Below are 19,728 nucleotides of genomic sequence, written 5' to 3' on the forward strand. Positions count from 1 at the left end.
GTAAGTATTGTACTTCTGGGTTACTGGAGTTTCATGACTCTTCTGACTCTCCTTACGTGATTCTCTGTCCTTGATCAGAATGAGTTTGTCTCTCTAAGCTCCTTCTGACTGGACCACCCTCTTCTTAGAAGAAAACTGAAAAAGGGAGGAAAAATTGGACTTGTGCTTTTCTTTGCTGCTTTATGGTGAGCGGGGGGAAAAAAGACGGAATGGTTTTACCAACAACAACAACAACAAAATTCTTGGTTTTGCTTTAAAAATGCAGAAATGTCCAGTTCCCTAGTCAGAATGAATTTTTTTTAAAACTTCTGCATGCCCTGATCAGAATAGCAAAATTGTGTGACACAAGAAGAGCTGACAGAGTAAAATCTCCTCAAGAAACTGAAAATTAACCAGTCATGGAAGGCGAAAGAGGTCTTAGCTGGATTAAAAAAAAAAATCAGACTTGTCTTAATTGCTGTCACAAATATGACACTAAGTTTGGACAAAGGCAGGTTAATTTACTTTTCCATCAGTAATTCATGTTACACACTCTTCCGTGCTAAAGTTTTAGTGGTGTCGCTCTTAAGGCAAAGCAGGCTCTCCTTACAGGTGACCTGTGCAATCTTAAATAATCTGTTGTGAAATGTGGGGAACTCTTCCCCTTTTGATTGAAATAAGCATAGAATACATTATGTATGTTAAGACACATTATTTAAACTCCTCTAACTTGGGAACTCAAGGTTAAGGCAAATTTCTTCTGCCTGCCCTGCTAGAACCACACTAAATCACAATATGTGGCTTTGGAAAGGGGAAAATAAAACTTCTTTCTGATGATGGGACACTGGGCCAGATTCTGCAGTTTTGGTGGTGCAAAGGGGTTGTAAAGCTGCCCTAACTAGATGGCTGAAGATTCCTTCAGCTTGTCCCAATCATGTCTCCTTGAAAATCACTACAAGTCTGCATAGTTTAAGACAGCCTGAAGCTGCTGTGAACTGTGACCTGGACTGAACTGGCTCCTCAGCAGCCCCTGGCATTAGGGGAGAGTGAAGGTGGTATATAGCTAGATTTGGAAGCATTAGGTTTTTATCAGTTAGGGTTAGTAAACACTGATTTCACCTTGCATGCAAACAAACTAATGAAAAAAATATTTCCACCACTAATAATTGGAATTTACAGGTAGACAAAGTAAGAAAAAATACTTCTTGAGAACTTATTAGAGTTTGATTTAAGGATATTTACTTGGTATGTTGTGACACGTGCAGTTTACAATTTGTGTTCTAACAGTTATAAAACTTGCTTTTTTTGGATCTCTGCATCTCCTGTCATTAAATAATTGCCAGACCACCTCCATAATTTCTCACAACTGTGAAAATTTGAATCAATAAAAATAAAAAAAAATCTTATATAAACATTTATATTTTCTGTCAAAATAATAACATATAAACCAAACTCTGCTAAGCCTATATATAGCCCTCTTTATTCTCTCTTTGAGCTGCACTGAGCAGAGCTCTGGTGTCGTTGAGGATCTAGTTCATCAGGGGCATTTTTTCTGAAGAAATTACAAATTTACAATGAAGGAAAATTGTCTAAATAGCGGCCCTGGTTTTCTTTCCTTGCTATATACCTGCAAGACATTTGTGTTTATAATATACTTCAGTTTGTGTGTATGGTGAATATTCAGCCCAGGAAAGGATTGATCTGGGAAAAGCTACATTTGGAAGGTACTGGGAACACACATGTTGGTGCCTAGATATTCAGAATATGTCTACATACAGCAATTAAACACCCACTGCTGGCCCGTGTATGCTGATTTGGGCTTGGGTTATGAGGCAGTTTAATTGCAATGTAGTTGCTCGGTTTGGAGCCTGGGCTCTGGGATCCTCTCCTGGCCTCCAGCCTGAGCTTGAACATCTACACTGTAGTTAAACAGCCCTTTAGTCCGAGCCCTGTGAGGCCAAGTCATCTGGCACAGGCCAGCCACAGGTGTTTCGGGCATTTCTGCACTGCTGTTAAAGTGACTGGTGAACTAGAAATGCTCAGATACAAACAGTATCATGCACTGTGAGGTATGATCTGCGGATGGGAGCTTTTTCTGACAACACAAAGCTTTTATTTGATGATTAAAATCATACTGGAGAATAGGGGGATGAAATTCTCTGAATCCTAGAACTTTCTTCCATTTGCTGTTTTTCTGCGCTCTCAATGAAGATGTTGAACCATACATGACTACAGTAAGAAACTGGAAAGCAGAAGATTTTCTTGTCTTCTGACGTACTCGTGGTCCTCTTGTTTTCCTGTCTCCTAAGGGGATGAGGATAGAGATGGGAAATGCTGAATGTAAACTTGTTTGTAAAATAGTCCTTGCTTATAAATGAATCTGGACAACTTTGGAGCCCATGAACTCTCTTTTCTGGCCTGGCCAGGCAGGATCCAACTTTCTCTCCTTCCTCTAGTCTATTTAATATCGCTTTAGCAGTTGCTGTGTTTGCAGCTCTTGAAGAGTACCTACAGCCACTGCACCATCAGGAGTACTGAGATTTTGGAAATGACCTCAGAAATACCACAAAACCTGAGCCTCTGGCCGCTGCTTGATTGTTGGCACATATGCATTAGCTGTATCTTGTCTCCTTGGGCAGTGTCTGAGACACTCTTGCCCAGTGGCTTGTTTCTTTCATAGTGAATTCATTTACTCTTCTGTTCCAGAGAGTAACATGGTTTTTACAAAACAGAGGACTCGACACAATACATTTTTCAATCTGGATTCTGTTTTTCAGATTTTCTTCTTTATTATTCATAAACCTGGCCACTTTAAAGTAAACACAGTCGCTATCTTTCTATATTGTACATGCCAGAAAACACAAGATTTTTTTTTAAAGGGAATCGGTAGTGGTGGGTTGGATATCTTTACAGTCCCAGTCCATTGTTGATTCAGAATGGAATTGCTGGAGCAATTCAGTGTTTGCCTTCTGTAGTTATCAGTGATGTACATTGGCTGATGAAAGAGCTCTAGCTCAAAGCAAAGGTTCTGTAGTGGGAAGGACAATTGTATTGGTCTGCCAAGCCAGATTATCCTTTTATACTACCAGAAAAGTCTTTTTGATTATTGCTGTTGTAACATTAGCCAAGGATCTGTCAATATTTCCATTATAAACCCCCTATTTTCAGGGGTTTATGAATAGACTTAAAAAAAAAAACTTGCTCTGGTCTGAAACTTGGCATATGAGATCTGAGTTCAGCAGCAGATATTTTCTTTAACAAATTTAAAATAGTCAGCTGTTTCTTAAGCTGTAGAGAGGGCAAAAAAATGTCTTTGGTTAAACATATAGGAATTTTTTTTTCCAACCCACTTATTCCAATTACATTTATAAAAGCAAAAGTCTACTCCCTATTAGAGGTGGGGGAAGGCATGTTCCATTTGCCACAAGAGTTTGCCTCAAAACTTTCCCTTTCTTCACTTTGGTTTAAAATTGACTAAATCCCACCCACCTTCTCTCTTTTTTCCTCCTCCCCATGCATATTTGTCTTCAGTGTATTTACATTATTGCTGCTCCAAATTACAGCTTTCGTTCCTTTACTCCAGCTGATCCATGTAACATCGCTTTTGCGTTGCTGTCTGAGGTTTGCAACACCCAATTCTTATGAATCTGTCTTTGCCTTTCTAAAGGAATTTTGAGATACTTTGTTTGACAAGCTATGTATGGTAAATATACACTGAACAGATTTATTCAGGAATTGCTCTTCTGCATTAAATGCTGCTTTAAGCTATCACTTGATGTACCCAGCTTCTTAGATTCTTAACATAAGAAGGCTGACTGCTAATTTAGATTTTTATTTTTATTTATTTATTTTATTTTATTTTTGTTACTGAGACTTTGTGCTGCATGAATGTGTGCCTTTAAGGTAATTTCACATTTCCTTATTAACCCAATGTTGTTGCAAAGTGAAAAAGTAAATTACAATTGGCTCAGAACCCCATTGTGGGTTTTCAAGACTGTTTTTTTTAGTCATTTCCTGAAAGTTTGGTGCAGAAACGTGAAAGCGCAGGAAATGACAACTGACTTCGCAGAGCTGAATTGATCTTCAGAAGCCAAACAATTTGCTGTAGGCGAGGGTTCCTGTGTGCTGAAGACTCTACTGAGATGCAGAAATATGGAGTAATAAGTGATGATGTGAAACTCTATATCTAAATGATACCCAATTGATTCTAGCTCATCAGGAAGAACATCTGCTGTCATTTGTAGCCACACTACTGAAGAAAGCAACTCAAGCATTAAAATGCTTTTGAGTACTCTTGACGAATGTCAACTGTAGCTGTATGATTGGTAAAGCACAGGGAAGTGTAAGTTAAAGAAACTGAAAGTTGAATGGTGGAAAATGAGTGTGTTTAAAAAGCAGTACCATCCCTCTGCTGCAGTCTTTAGAAGATCGTTGTCAGAACAGGGGAGTGGAAGTACAAAAGTTGCAACTAATTTGAAGGACTACCAATGGTACTACCAAATGAAGAGTAAGAGGACACATGAACAAGCTGTTTCAGACCTAGGGAAGTCACTTGGTGCATACAGGTGGCGGACGCATCACAGGTTTCACTGGAAGGGGAGCAAGAGAGAGTTGTCTCACAGTCTTAAATGGAAACATAATCAGCTAAGTCCTATTGAATGCCCTTTGAGGATGGACAATAGTGGTGTTGATGATCTCCAGGAAGACCCAGCAAGAAAGATGAGCCAGGCAGATAGTATACCATTTCGAGTTCCATTCAGCAGGTCTATGTCTGAGCCTGTACCACACTGGAGAAATAGACGTGTGAAGCCATTTCTGCAACCAGTACGCTCAGTAGATTGTGAGCAACAGGGATATTTCATCCATGGTATCTTCTCTACACTTTCAAGTGGCTTTTCTAAGATGTTGACCCGAAAAGGGGAGCCCAGCACTGATCCAGTGAATGAACGGGGCATGGACTGTAATCAGATTGATTTGAATACAGGTAACAGTGAATTGTTTTGTTCTCCATGTAGCTGGTTAACAAGTGAGCATAGTTACTTGCTCCTTGGAGAGATTTTTAGTTATTTAAAACTATTTGTAACTTCATACTGATTTTACTGGTGGCTAGTAATATGGGGAAGCTGATAGCAATTACATTAAATTGAGTGTTTCCTGATGTCATTTAAATAGAGCAGTTTATGCTACTGTGGGCTTCTGAAATGTTTCCTTTCCTCCACTGTTGTCCTTGCCTTAACAGTAAACCCACTAAATGCAATTCTTTAAATGAAAGTAGGGTGGTGTTTAGGACTGTCCAAACAATTTTGCATCCACTTAAAAATTTGAAAGGCTTTTAAAAATGTCTTTTGGTGGTTTTAGGAACTAATAGCTCTCTGGAATGAATTGGATATGTGGTATGTACTGTTTTGAGTGCAAACTCTGAGGACTTGTAGTACTTTGATATATAAAACCTGCTACTGTCAAACTAGAGTGTGGAGGAAAGTAAAGCTGTCTCTAAACAGTCTTCCAGGAGTGAAACTGATTGGTTTAATCATGCCAGATTCACAGTTTTGTAACCAGTCAGCTGAATTAATGTATGTTGTATATTAGATGTCAAGAACAATAACATTTGTAAAGATTTAGCTAGCTGGGATTGAGGTCAGCAAGCTTCTTGATGCCAGTCTGTGAGATTTCATTTAAATCTACCCTGTTGATGATGATGCCTTTAAAGCGAAAGAGAAAAAGGGGGAGAAATTTGCCTCCTGTTGTCACTCTTGGTTTTTCATTTTACTTCCTATTACTGGCAGATATGACGCAAGTAGCTGATGCGGCTATGAAAATGGGTTTAAACTCGTAAAGTTTTTCAAAATCCTCCAGATTATCGTGCTAAAACCCTGATAACATCTGGATCCATTTTAGATCATTGGACAAGCCCTCTGTATTCCGAAAGCCTCCGTTTTATTATTAGAATGTACTCTGCTGACCTGGGCACTTACGATCTCTTAATTACAGTGGAATGGTCTTGTATTTTATACACTGCTTTTTTTATTGGAGTCAGTCATATCCCTTTAAAACAAACAGCTAAAAGAGAGAATTAAGTGATTTAATGCGGACTATACCCCCAGTTCAGTGTAAGGCTGTAACTCAGTGGGATTCTGTTCAAGACGAGATTTTGGTTAATATCACTGAATCCCCAAAACGGATCTCCTTGAGGAGAGCCTACTAGTGTGAAATGTGGGTGCAGATCCTCATTTACATTGCTGTAGGTTGCTCTAGTGCCTACCTGGTTGCTAGGATTTTGTGCCCTGACAAAACCCTCTTACTAGTAGCCCCTCTTCTCTCCTCTCCAGTCATCATCTAATTCAGGGTGAGACAAGAAGTCCAATTGCAGATTACTGCGATAGTGGGGGGAACCAGTGGGTTACCGTGGTGAATGGGGTGTTGCAGAGTGGGCCTGGTCCATTTCCTGGTAGGCCTTTTCTGCCCCACTGAACATAAATCTTCTTGTGGGGCCTCCATTTCTTCCCCAATTGAAGTGCTGCTGCTGGACAGGTAGTCCCTACCACATAGGAGGCTCTGGGGGTCAGGATTCTGACTTGGGTGAGAGTATAGAGGGGTGTAGTGGCTCAAAATAAGACATTCTTCAATAAACCCTTGAGCATTGTTATGGGAACTGATTTGGACAAGCAAGACGAAAACCTGGGAACCAACATGAGCAAAGGGACTCAAGAGAGAGAAGATAGTTGTTGGGGCCACCAGACTAAGACAGGCACCTGCTGGGATGTTTGAAGAAGCTAGGCCTGACTAGGCCCTCATTACAAGTTGGCAGGCCTTCAGGTAAGATAGACTTGCATGTATAATGTTTGTTTTTAAACACTTGTCCCTAAATGCTTTATTCCTAATGTGAAAATAAACAACACTTTGATGTTAAGAAGGCAGTCTGATCTCTCTATACCACTTGTCTCAGACTCCAAAAGGAAAGAATCACAGGTGCCAAATGCAGGCAGGCTGCTGGGTAAGCACAGTTGAGCCACCAGGGTCCAGTCTAAGACTGAGAGAATCCCAGGATTCCACCCCAGAAGAGGTAAAGGCACAAGGTCTAAGCCCAGAAGGGTTGTGCCCAGAGACTCCACAAAGGGCACAGAGGTGCAGCTTAGCCCTGTTATATTGATATGGACCTCCTCAATTGCTATTGAAGAGTCTAAGTTACAGGAAATGATCAGATCTCCTATATTCCTCCCAAACGCCACACAGATTCAGCTCAGAACAGTGGGCAGGCCAGTGTCTGGCCATGTGGTACCTGGCATTCCAGGAAGCTCTCTGATTTCTGTGTAACTTAAGAACACAATCCTGGATTTTGTCATGGGAGGAATCCAGGGATCTGAAAGCCCATGAGAAGGCCAGAAAAAAAGTTTTCCCTTTCCACAGGGGGCATAATCAGAATCCTCAGACAAGCCACATTCTTACTCTACCCAAAAGTGATACGCCACTTTTTACTGCATGTCTGAGAGATGGTGTAAGACTTGTGGCCTCTCCCTTTCACAGGCACAGCAGTTCCCTTTTTGGTGAAGACACTGGTACTCTCAATGTTGAGGGAGGTGTTTTTCCTCAAAGACCCTTCTGACAGGCAGTTCAAGAGATGATTGTGGGCTGCATCCATGGCCTTATGCTCTTAAAATGCTAACCATTTAGCTGCGGGCTTTGGAGTCATTAGGGGATCATAAGTAGATGAAAAAGGCATTTCCTAACCTCTGCTTGGATTCCAACTTCTTGGTATGATTTCCTTAGCTGTGACTATCCCCGCTGCTGACTAATAAGCAGTGAGTCATATCAGGCAACAGAATATGGCTCTTCTCAACATGGAGGACTTGAAGAGATGGATTGAAGACCTCTCAAAAAACCTCTTGCCTTTATGAAAAGGAGTGTGAGAAGCCTCTCCTTGGTCATGTCACAATGACTTCTAACAAGAGGGAGAGGCCTGTCATAAACAGATAGCTAAGGGTTAATGTCTCTTTCACCTGAAACACCTGACCAGAGAACCAATCAGGAAACTGGATTTTTTCAACTTTGGGTGGAGGGAATTGTGTGTCTGAGTCTTTTGTCTGCCTGCCTGCTTCCTCTGAGCTTTGGAGAAGTAGTTCTATTTTCTAGTCTTCTGTTTCTAAGTGTAAGGACAAAGAGATCAGATAGTAAGTTCTATGGTTTCTTTTCTTTGGTATTTGCATGAATATAAGTGCTGGAGTGCTTTGATTTGTATTCTTTTTGAATAAGGCTGTTTATTCAATATTCTTTTAAGAAATTGCCCTGTATTGTGTCATCTGAATACAGAGAGACTATTTGTATTTTTTCTTACTTTTTTATATAAAGTTTTCTTTTAAGACCTGTTGGAGTTTTTCTTTACTTCAGGGAAATTAAGTCTGTACTCACCAGGGAATGGGTGGGAGGAAGAAATCAAGGGGAGAGCTGTGGGTTGGATTGCTAGCCTGATTTTGCATTTCCTCTGGGTGAAGAGGAAAGGGCTTTTGTTCCAGGATTGGGAACGGAGAGGGGGAATCACTCTGCGTAGTTTCACAGAGCTTGTGTCTGTGTATCTCTCCAGGAGCACCTGGAGGGGGGAAGGGAATCAGGATTATTTCCCTTTGTTGTGAGACTCAAGGGATTTGGGTCTTGGGGTCCCCAGGGAAGGTTTTTCAGGGGGACCAGAGTGCCCCAAAACACTCTAATTTTTTGGGTGGTGGCAGCAGGTACCAGGTCCAAGCTGGTAACTAAGCTTGGAGACTCAAGGGATTTGGGTCTTGGGGTCCCCAGGGAAGGTTTTTCAGGGGGACCAGAGTGCCCCAAAACACTCTAATTTTTTGGGTGGTGGCAGCAGGTACCAGGTCCAAGCTGGTAACTAAGCTTGGAGGTTTTCATGCTGCCACCACCCAAAAAATTAGAGTGTTTTGGGGCACTCTGGTCCCCCTGAAAAACCTTCCCTGGGGACCCCAAGACCCAAATCCCTTGAGTCTCACAACAAAGGGAAATAATCCTGATTCCCTTCCCCCCTCCAGGTGCTCCTGGAGAGATACACAGACACAAGCTCTGTGAAACTACGCAGAGTGATTCCCCCTCTCCGTTCCCAATCCTGGAACAAAAGCCCTTTCCTCTTCACCCAGAGGAAATGCAAAATCAGGCTAGCAATCCAACCCACAGCTCTCCCCTTGATTTCTTCCTCCCACCCATTCCCTGGTGAGTACAGACTTAATTTCCCTGAAGTAAAGAAAAACTCCAACAGGTCTTAAAAGAAAACTTTATATAAAAAAGTAAGAAAAAATACAAATAGTCTCTCTGTATTCAGATGACACAATACAGGGCAATTTCTTAAAAGAATATTGAATAAACAGCCTTATTCAAAAAGAATACAAATCAAAGCACTCCAGCACTTATATTCATGCAAATACCAAAGAAAAGAAACCATAGAACTTACTATCTGATCTCTTTGTCCTTACACTTAGAAACAGAAGACTAGAAAATAGAACTACTTCTCCAAAGCTCAGAGGAAGCAGGCAGGCAGACAAAAGACTCAGACACACAATTCCCTCCACCCAAAGTTGAAAAAATCCGGTTTCCTGATTGGTTCTCTGGTCAGGTGTTTCAGGTGAAAGAGACATTAACCCTTAGCTATCTGTTTATGACAAGGCCTACCTGAGATGATGTTCAAATGCAGAGTTGAAGAGGCATGTGACATTTCACTCCATATTCTTTATGAAAATATGCTTATGATATGAATATGACAAAGCTGAGATGTACTTTAGGCAAGATGGGTCTTGTAAGATATCATTGGAAAGGTTATAATTTACTGAATATGATTATCCAATTTGTATGCCTGTATCTGAAATGAGGAATATTGACTACATATCTGTATTTCAACTATGCTACTTTGGGTGATGCCTTTCCATTGTTCTACACAATTAAATGCATACAGACTAAACTGGTTTTTATTCAACTGGAAATAACTAAACCACTTTATTGCAAAAGGGTCTTATGCAGACCCAAATTAGCTAGTTCTGAATTTCTCTTGGATGGTGATTTTTAATTAAAAACAGTTTTATAATGCAGAAGCAGCTTTTACAAGTTAATACAAAAAGAAGCTTCCATGCATACTAAATACCAGACCCTATCTCCCAAAACAAAATGAAACAGCTCCCTGACTGGGAATTGACAGAACAACTGAGTATTAAAACTGCTAAGTTACTGAAGTATTTAAGTGTTAGCAGTGGGCAAGACAGGACTGATGATCAGCGAGGACAATGGACTGGGAATGGCTTTCCTGCAGACACTCCATCCTGCTACTGAATCATGGATGCTATGATACTACAGAGTCAGGTGGTCTTGTCACCTGATACTAAATATTATCTGGGACTTCTTGTAACTTTCCACTGGAAGGGAAGGGAGTGATCAGGTTTGGGAAACAAAAGATTCCCACCTTATGTAAATCCTATTTAAGGAAGGGGAGGAAGGCAAACTGGACTCCTCCTCTCCATAGCCTGTCTGCCCAAGAAGAAAGACTACTAAAGCTACCTGAAGGGAAGGCAAGCGAGGAGTCCAGACTGAGAGAGGGGTCCAGTCTGAAAAGGGAATGTAATTGGAATTCTGAATCACCGAAACTTTGCAACCTGCCTAAAATAACATTTCGGGTGAGAATTTACATTTGGTAACCTGTTTCTCAAGTATATTGAACTTAGCTTGCTTGATTTGCTTTATTTAGTCAGTAATCTGCTTTGTTCTATTCTCTCTTATATTCACTTAAAATTCACTTTTCTTAGTTAATAAACATTTCTTGTTTATAATATAACCCAGTTTATGTAATTTCTAATTGGGGGTGGGCAAGAAGTTGTGCATATCTCCCTCCACATTGAGGGAGGAGGGTGAATTTCATAAAACCTCTGGGTTTGTACCCCTTAAAGGGAGTGGGCACCGGAGTGTTGGGGCGAGCCCTTAAGGCTGAATCTTTCCAAAGCGGGTCTCTGTGCAGCTGGGTGTGGCCTTGCCTGTGTGCTTGTCTGGAAGAAACCTGTGAGCCTAACCCAGCAAGGCCAGGTAAAGGAGACCCAGCTTGGCAGAATAGGCTGACTCAGTGGCATCCCAGCACATCAGGTGACACCCCAAAGGGCCCAAACCCGTCACAAGGCACATCAGAGTGGGGTTTATCTGGGAAGAAATGGGCCAAATCATTTTAACTACAGCAGCTAGTCATCCCCCTTCAATGGTGGAAGGACTCTGAATTTCTCTGGAGGGATTCTTCTGGATCTAGCAAGTACCTCAGCAGGGAATAGAATGCCCACAGGACCGCACACAAAATAGCAGTGCTGTGTATGGGGTAAGGCATATTGGGATAGACTACCACACAGATATTTGGGAGAGAGGTAGTTGGACAAACCAGTCAGCTGGTACCCAGGAACAGTTAAAGATCCCTGTCCACAATGTCCTGAACTGGTTAGAAAAAAGCAACTCTGAGACGTCATCAGCCTCTGGCATGGCCGAAACACCGTTGGATGCCACAGTGGCTCAGTTTTAACTGTGTTTAGAGCCAGGCATAATATTAACTGACCTTCACACTGGTTGTAATACAGACAAGGCCTTAAGCTAAAGGAGTTCAGACTCAATATTTTTTGCCATTAACTTTCAATTTGAACATTATTTATAACCTACAGAAAACTGAGAACAGTAAATGCATCAACTCAGGAAAGAGAAATATCATTTCAGTTAACAAACTTCTGGATTGTAAATGCTCTTGTAGAACAGGAGTCACAGTTTCACCAGAAACAGGATAAAGAAAGAAACAAATAAGACTTGGGTAAACTCATGTGTTTCTGTTCTTTTTTTGGAACTTTTCATCCTGTTCCCATTCTTAGCATTTTTTTAAAGGTTACTGAAGCAGGAGAAAGTTCTCAGAAAATATGCATTTGATTGTTCTAATTTACCTGGAGCTCAGGTCAGAGCAGGTTCAGTTGGGATATTTTCCAACTGCTCCACTTCAATGGAACTAACTCTCTGTCTTGCTTTTGTATAGTTCTGCTTGGTTCTGGAGAAAAATAAAGTTTACTATTCTGTAGTGTTTTTCTGTTTGGCTACAATTAGCATTCTCTCATTATCGTGATTATGGTATTTCCTTCAGAATTGTTTCCTCCTTTTGCTTCATCAGGACAAAATACCTTTGCTCAACATAAAGATTCTGATTTATAGTTAAGCTGATTTTAGGACTTACCCTGTTTCTCCTGGCACCTCCAAAAGAGGGGCATTTCTGGTTTTTCAAAAGTTCAATTCATTGTCTGAAAAACACCCCATTCTTTGTAATAAGCTTATTCAGCCTCAGTCCCCTTCAATATGTGTTTCCAGTTTGGATTCCTCAGACTACATTCCTGACATCCTTCCATCCAAATTATTTAGATTCTGTCTTTTCAGACTCGAGAGACATCAGTAACTTAGCAGTTTAAATACTCAGTTGTTCTGTCAATTCCCAGTCAGGGAGCTGTTTCATTTTGTTTTGGGAGACAGGGTCTGGTATTTAGTATGCATGAAAGCTTCTGTTTTTGTATTAACTTGTAAAAGCTGCTTCTGCATTATAAAACTGTTTTTAATTAAAAATCACCATCCAAGAGAAATTCAGAACTAGCTAATTTGGGTCTACATAAGACCCTTTTTGCAATAAAGTGGTTTAGTTATTTCCAGTTGAATAAAAACCAGTTTAGTCTGTATGCATTTAATTGTATTACTTAGTCTGTAAATTTTTTGGGTAGATATACTATCTTTTGACTGAGTGACCTGCATATTTATGGTTCTATATATGTAATTATATGTAATTTCTGTTGGGTGTTTCTATGATGGGTTAAGACACGTGATCTATTTACACATACTTTAGCTAACTGTTAAAATTTGAACTGGTTTAAAGTTGTTTCAAGGATGTTTTATAAATAATGAACCTAGTGCTGCATCCAAATTTTTGTAAATTGCTTTTTAGAACTGTATACATGGAAATAATCCACGACAGCCACATTTAAACCTGTTTTTGAAACTCTAGTGTGGCTTAGAGGTGATAAATGGTGCTTTATGGCATGTTGAAAATTACTCAGAACTAAGGCAGTCTTGAAATTTCTCTTCGGGGAGCTATTACAGGTTTTTGACAGCTTTAGGACACTGCATTTAAAAGCTCCTTTTTTTTCTCCGAGTCTTTCTTTTTACTGTTCATTACTGGCTGATTGCAGTCATTATAATGCTAACATGGACTGGAACCAGTAATAGTGGGCAAACGCATTCAGCTGAATACTTCTGGTTTTAAAAAATACCTGTAAAATAATTAACAATGTCAACATTTAAACTTGTCAATAAAATGTATAGTTAGGTAGCATGGACAAACTGTCTGAGCCAGGTACAATCCGTTTGGGTTAGGGTATAACAATATGGTTTTGAGTTTTTATCCTTTAAATCTATGTGTTAGTATTAGGCTTCAGAGTTAACATTCATTGGGATGACCAGAAGCATTCATATGCCTAAGAGCTATTGTTTCAGGCTGTTTGTAGACATGGAAGGAGAAAGTCACGTTGGTTTCCACTCAATTCATGTCTGCAAGATTGTTTTCAATAATAAAGTACTGAAATTTAAATATTTACAACATGCAAATTTAGAGTCTGCGTTGATTGTAAATTCTACTGTTGTGAAATTTCAGAATATACAGGGTCTTTTCTTATGATTAAGATTGCATAAGCATTTCTGTAACTAGCACTTAGTTTGAGTATTTATTTACCCTTTTTCCTCTTTAAAAAATTAATCTATATACACCTCTACCTCAATAGAATGCTGTCCTTGGGAGCCAAAAAATCTTACTGCATTATATGTGAAACCATGTTATGTTGAACTTGCTTTGATCCACTGGAGTGCGCAGCCCCCCTCGTGTTATATCGAGTGATGTTATATCAAGGTAGTGCTGTATCTATATAGATCTAAATTAGAAAGGCCGAGGCACAATACAAGATTAAACTAGCTAGAGACATAAAGGGTAACAAACATTTTTTTACAAATACATTAGAAGCAAAAGGAAGACCAAGCTCAGAGTAGACCCATTACTCAAGCAGGAGGGAAAGACAGTAACAGAAAATGTAGTAATGACTGAAGTGCTAAATGCCTTTTTTGTTTCAGTTTTCACCTAAAAGGCTAGCAGTGATCAAATAGCTAACCTAGCAAACATCATTGTAAATAGGGAAGGATCTGAGGATAAAATAGGTAAAGAACAAGTTAAGAATTACCAAGGGCTTGTCTACACTGACAGTTTACAGCGCTGCAACTTTCTCACTCAGGACTGTGAAAAAACACACCCCAGAGCACAGCAAGTTTCAGCGCGGTAAAGCTCCAGTGTAGACAGTGCACCAGCGCTAGGAGGGAACTAGGGGGAGGGATAGCTCAGTGGTTTGAGCATTGGCTTGCTATACCCCCAGGCTTGTGAGTTCAATCCTTGAGGGGGCCACTTAGGATCTGGGGCAAAATCAGTACTTGGTCCTGCTAGTGAAGGCAAGGGGCTGGACTCAATGACTTTTCAGGGTCCCTTCCAGTTCTCTGAGATTGGTATATCTCCATATATTATTTTATTGGGCCAAAAGAAATCTGATGAGGTTCAATAAGGACAAGTGCCGAGTTCTGCACTTCCGACGGAAGAATCCCATGCACTGCTACAGACTAGGGACCAAGTGGTTAGGCAGCAGTTCTGAAGAAAAGGACATAGGGGTTACAATGAACGAGAAGCTGGATATGAGTTAACAGTGTGCCCTTGTTACCAAGAAGGCTAACGGCATTTTGGGCTGTGTAAGTAGGAGTACTGGCAGCAGATCGAGGGACGTGATTATTCCCCTCTATTTGACATTGGTTAGGCCTCATCTGGAGTACTATATCCAGTTTTGGGCCCCACGCTACAAGAAGGATGTGGAAAAATTGGAAAGAGTCCAGCGGAGGGCAAAAAAATTGATTAGGGGACCGGAGCACATGACTTATGAGGAGAGGCTGAGGGAACTGGGATTATTTAGTCTGCAGAAGAGAAGAATGAGGGGGGATTTGATAGCTGCTTTCAATTTCCTGAAAGGGGTTTCCAAGGAGGATGGATCTGGACTGTTCTCAATGGTACCAGATGACAGAACAAGGAGTAATGAACTCAAGTTGAAGTGGGGGAGGTTTTAAGTTGGATATTACGAAACATTATTTTACTGGGAGAGTGGTGAAGCACTGGAATGGGTTACCTAAGGAGGTGATGGAATCTCTTTCCTTAGAGGTTTTTAAGGTCAGGCTTGACAAAGCCCTGGCTGGGATGATTTAGTTGAGGATTGGTCCTGCTTTGAGCAGGGGGTTGGACTAGATGACCTCCTGAGGTCCCTTCCAACTTTGATAGTCTATGATTCTATGATTAGTGATTTATCTTTGAGAACTTGTGGAGAATGGGAGAGATCCCAGAGGACTGAAAAAGGGCAAATGTGGTACCTAATTATGAAAAGGGGCATAAAGGCAACCCAGGGAATTATAGACCAGTCAGATTAACTTTGGTACCCAGAAAGGTAATGGAGCAAATAATCAATCAGAAGATAATGTGGTGATTGTTACTTATCTAGCATGCATTTGTGAAGAACAAATAATGGCAAGCCAACGTAATATCCTTCTTTGACAGTGTAAAAAGCTTTGTGGATGGGAGGGAAGGCATATCTGTGATATCTTGACTTTAGTAAGGCTTTTGCCGCTGACTCACAAGACCGTCTCATAAGCAAACTAGAGAAATATAACCTAGAGAGATGAACTTACCATGAGGTGGGCGTACAGCTGGTTGGAAAACCATACTCGAGAGTAGTTACAAGTGGTTCACAGCAAAGCTGGAAGGACAAATTGAGTGGGGTCCCGATATCTTAATAAATGATTTGGATAATGGCATAGAGCAGGAGTCGGCAGCCTTTCAGAAGTGGTGTGCCAAGTCTTCATTTATTCGCTCTAATTTAAGGTTTTGTGTGCCAGTAATCCATTCTAACATTTTTGGAAGGTCTCTTTCTGTGATTCTATAATATATAACTAAACTATTGTTGTATGTAAAGTAAATAAGGTTTTTAAAATGTTTCAGAAGCTTTATTTAAAATTAAATTAAAATGCAGAGCCCCCCGGACCGGTGGCCATGACCCGAGCAGTGTGAGTGCCACTGCAAATCAGTTCACGTGCTGCCTTTGGCATGCGTGCCATAGGTTGCCTACCCCGGCATAGAGAGTATGCTGATAATGTTTGCAGATGATACCAAGCTGGAAACTGTTCGATTTGGCCAATGTACATGGCAGAGGGGCATTGCTGGCACATGATGGCATATATCACATTTGGTAGATGTGCAGGTGAACGAGCCTCTGTTGCAAGGATAGGTTCCATGATCTGTGAGAGTGATGGATCATAAGGATCTTGCAGATCTTGGGAGACAGGTCAGTCCTTGCTTACAGACAGCCCCCCAACCTAAAGCAAATTCTCGCCAGCAACCATAGACCACACAACAAAAACACTAACCCAGGAACCTATCCTTGCAAGAAAGCCCGTTGCCAACTCTACCCACATATCTATTCAGGGGACACCATCATAGGACCGAATCACATGAGCCACATTATCAGAGGCTTGTTCACCTGCACATCTACCAATGTGATATATGCCATCATGTGCCAGCAATGTCCCTCTGCCATGTACATTGGCCAAACCAGACAGTTTCTATGTAAAAGAATAAATGGACACAAATCAGACATCAAGAATTATAGTGTTCCAAAACCAGTTGGAGAACACTTCAGTCTCCCTGATCACTTGATTACACACCTAAAAGTCACAATATTACCACAAAAAAACTTCAAAACCAGACTCCAACAAGAGACTGCTGAATTGGAATTAATTTGCAAAATGGACACTGTTAAATTAGGCTTAAATAAAGACCGGGAGTGGATGGGTCATTACACAAAGTAAAACTATTTCCCCATGTTTATTCCACTCCCACCCGTTCCTCACACCTTCTTGTCAACTGCTGTAAATGGACCATTTTGATTACCACTACAAAAAGTTGTTGTCTCTCCTGCTCATAATAGCTCACCCTTAACATTCTTGTTAGAGTGTGTATGGTAACATCCATTGTTTTATGTTCTCTGTGTGTATATATATATCTTCCTACTGTATTTTCCAGTGCATGCATCCGATGAAGTGGGCTGTAGCCCATGAAAGCTTATGCTCAAATAAATTTGTTAGTCCGTAAAGTGCCACAGGTACTCCTGTTCTCCACCTAGTGACACTCTCAATGGACTAAAGGAGCTGGACAGGTATAGGAGGAGGAGTGAAGAGGTGCAGAGGCAGATTTGGACATCTCCCAGTTACTGGTGTGCAGTTTTCCTTTCTCAAATAATCACTTTTTCTTTACCATCTAATTTTCATCCTATAAGGAAAGGCTATTTTAATAACTAGCTTCTACATATGTTCTATTAGGAAGATAGGGGTCTGTGTGTTTAACTATGGTGTACTGAAATGCTGCTGATTTCAAACATCTGTTGCTAAGAATTTAAAGCCTTAACCTTGGCTGGCGTGTTGCTAGAACGTTGAGGTGCTGAGTTTCCTGTCAGTGCAACTGTAGTTTCATAAAAATAAACATTGTTTAAACCCCCATACTTTTAGAATGACTAACTGTCCTTTTCTTTACTGGACTTTTTATCAGCATAAGGCAATTTTCAGTGATAGTGAGATTTTTCTCATATTTGAAGTCTTGAGCTAGTTTTGTAACGGAATGATAGGGAAAATGGGTAATGGTTCTGACTCTGAGAGAAAGCAACTAGTAATTATATCCATCTGAACACACGGGATTTTGGTTCCTCAACTTTGTCAATCACAAGAGGTAGAGCAGGTCTACACCAGAAGCACTGCTACAGCACATCTGGTGAAAACACTATGTTGATGGGAGAGTGCTCTCTCATTGCCATAATTACTCCATCTCTGCAAGAGGCGGAAGCTATGTCAGTTGGAGAGCGTCTCACACTTAGATCATGGTAACTTGTGTTGCTCAGGGGGGTGTCTTTTTTCCCACCCTGAGACATAAGCGATAGTGTAGGCCTGCCCTTATATGTGCCACTGGCATGTATCCTGGTTACAATTGAGAACAAGCTCTGCTTTGCCTAGTTTTGGATCTGACTTATGTGTGTGCATAGTAAAATCCTTTTCTTAATCAAAATGTCCAGATGGGCAAGGCCTTTGGAACCTGTTAAGGGCCCAATCCTGAATACTTTCAACTCCTGTGGATTTCACTGGTTGTTGAGGACCTTATTACTGTTCAAGGTCAGGGATTAACAGAAGGTACTGTAATAGTGAAGCTATTTTAAAGGGATCTGCAGAACCTGTAATATTACTGGACAGGACTCTGCTTTTTGAGGATCATTTTTTTTACAGTAGAATAGTGATGTAGACTGGGTCTGGAAAGAATAAACAGCAGGCAGGCATGCACTTTTTCTTCATATCATCTTTGCAGAGACTGAAGCCCCTGAAATTGTTAGAGAAGCCGAGTAGACAGAGCCAGCATGAACAGACATATACAAAATACCTGCACACTAGAAAAGAACCTGAAGGTATCCTCGTTGTCACACATCTGACAATCAGGGTTGCCAGTTTTGGTTGGATGTATTCCTGGAGATTTCATCACATGACATGAATTTTAATTAAAGATGAATCTTCAATTCCTGGAGACTCCAGGCCAATCCTGTAGGGTTGAGTCACTTTCTTTTAACTCTTAGAATAAGAAAAACAGTATAATCCGGAAAGATACTCTTTCTGCTTCATTGGACAGTTTCTGTTGGAACGTTCTATAGCTGCCACCTGCATGGCTTTCTGTTACAGACTGAAAGAAACTGTACACACAGGTGCACACCCAGTAAACAGTTACCGCTTTAAGTGCCATTGGTCTTCAGTAATTTCCATCGGAGACTACAGAGTCAGTCCCATATAGAATGCATCATACTGAATTTTATTATGCAGTATCATACCTGAGAGTTTAAATACATTAGTCGAGAAATTAATGTATGATTTTCACAGCAACCAGAACTCCTTGTGCAGATGTAGCATTTTGAATTACACTATATGCTACTAATTGTATAAGTACGTGCCTGCATTGTACAGCATAGGGGCATAGATATGCAACAACTCATTTTCAGTGTGCCTAAGTGATGGTTGCTGTGGAAACTGTAACTTCATATGTCCTGACTTTTATGCATTTAATATTTGTCAACTATTTAGTTTGTTTTTGTTTGCTTGCTTGCTTAAAAGGGGGAAGGAAAAGAGAGAAAACTATGATTGCAGATTGAAATAAACACTCTTGTACAACATGAGTCAAATAGATGCATTGCATATTTAACTGGAATGTTCATGCTTGAGAGTATAGCATGTTCAAATAGACATAGCTATGTTTATTTTAATAGCAGAGCTCTGAATGCACATGATGGAATGCAAGCATTGCAGAAAATAGAAAAAAAACCAGTTCAAATGTCTTCAGATATGTCAAAGGCACTTGCCATCCATGAACTAAGTGTGTGTGTGTGTGTCTGTGTGTGTTTTTAAAATGTCCTGTTCAGGTCTATCAGAAATGATTATGTGAGCTTTACCAAACTTTTCCAAAGAACTCAAGATCAAGCACAGGAAACTTCAGTCCAAATAATGTGCCTAGATAGGGGTTTATGAAGAAACACCTGCTTACCTATAACTTTAGTGATGCTT

The 19,728-nt window shown here is 40.4% G+C and overlaps 1 protein-coding gene across 4 annotated transcripts in view; it reads left to right on the forward strand.

The window, feature by feature from the left end:
• Positions 1-4,078: 4,078 nt before the first annotated feature.
• The window catches only part of RASAL2 (RAS protein activator like 2), a 203,366-nt gene continuing 187,716 nt past the window's right edge, over positions 4,079-19,728 (forward strand). For all 4 annotated transcript variants that reach the window (XM_030572633.1, XM_030572634.1, XM_030572635.1 and 1 more), the window contains exon 1: positions 4,079-4,963. In XM_030572633.1, the coding sequence (XP_030428493.1) occupies positions 4,357-4,963 (607 nt within the window). In that variant the 5' untranslated portion in view covers positions 4,079-4,356. The remainder of the gene's footprint in view (positions 4,964-19,728) is intronic.

Source organism: Gopherus evgoodei, chromosome 8 (genome assembly GCF_007399415.2).
Source record: "Gopherus evgoodei ecotype Sinaloan lineage chromosome 8, rGopEvg1_v1.p, whole genome shotgun sequence".
Taxonomy (NCBI): domain Eukaryota; kingdom Metazoa; phylum Chordata; order Testudines; family Testudinidae; genus Gopherus; species Gopherus evgoodei.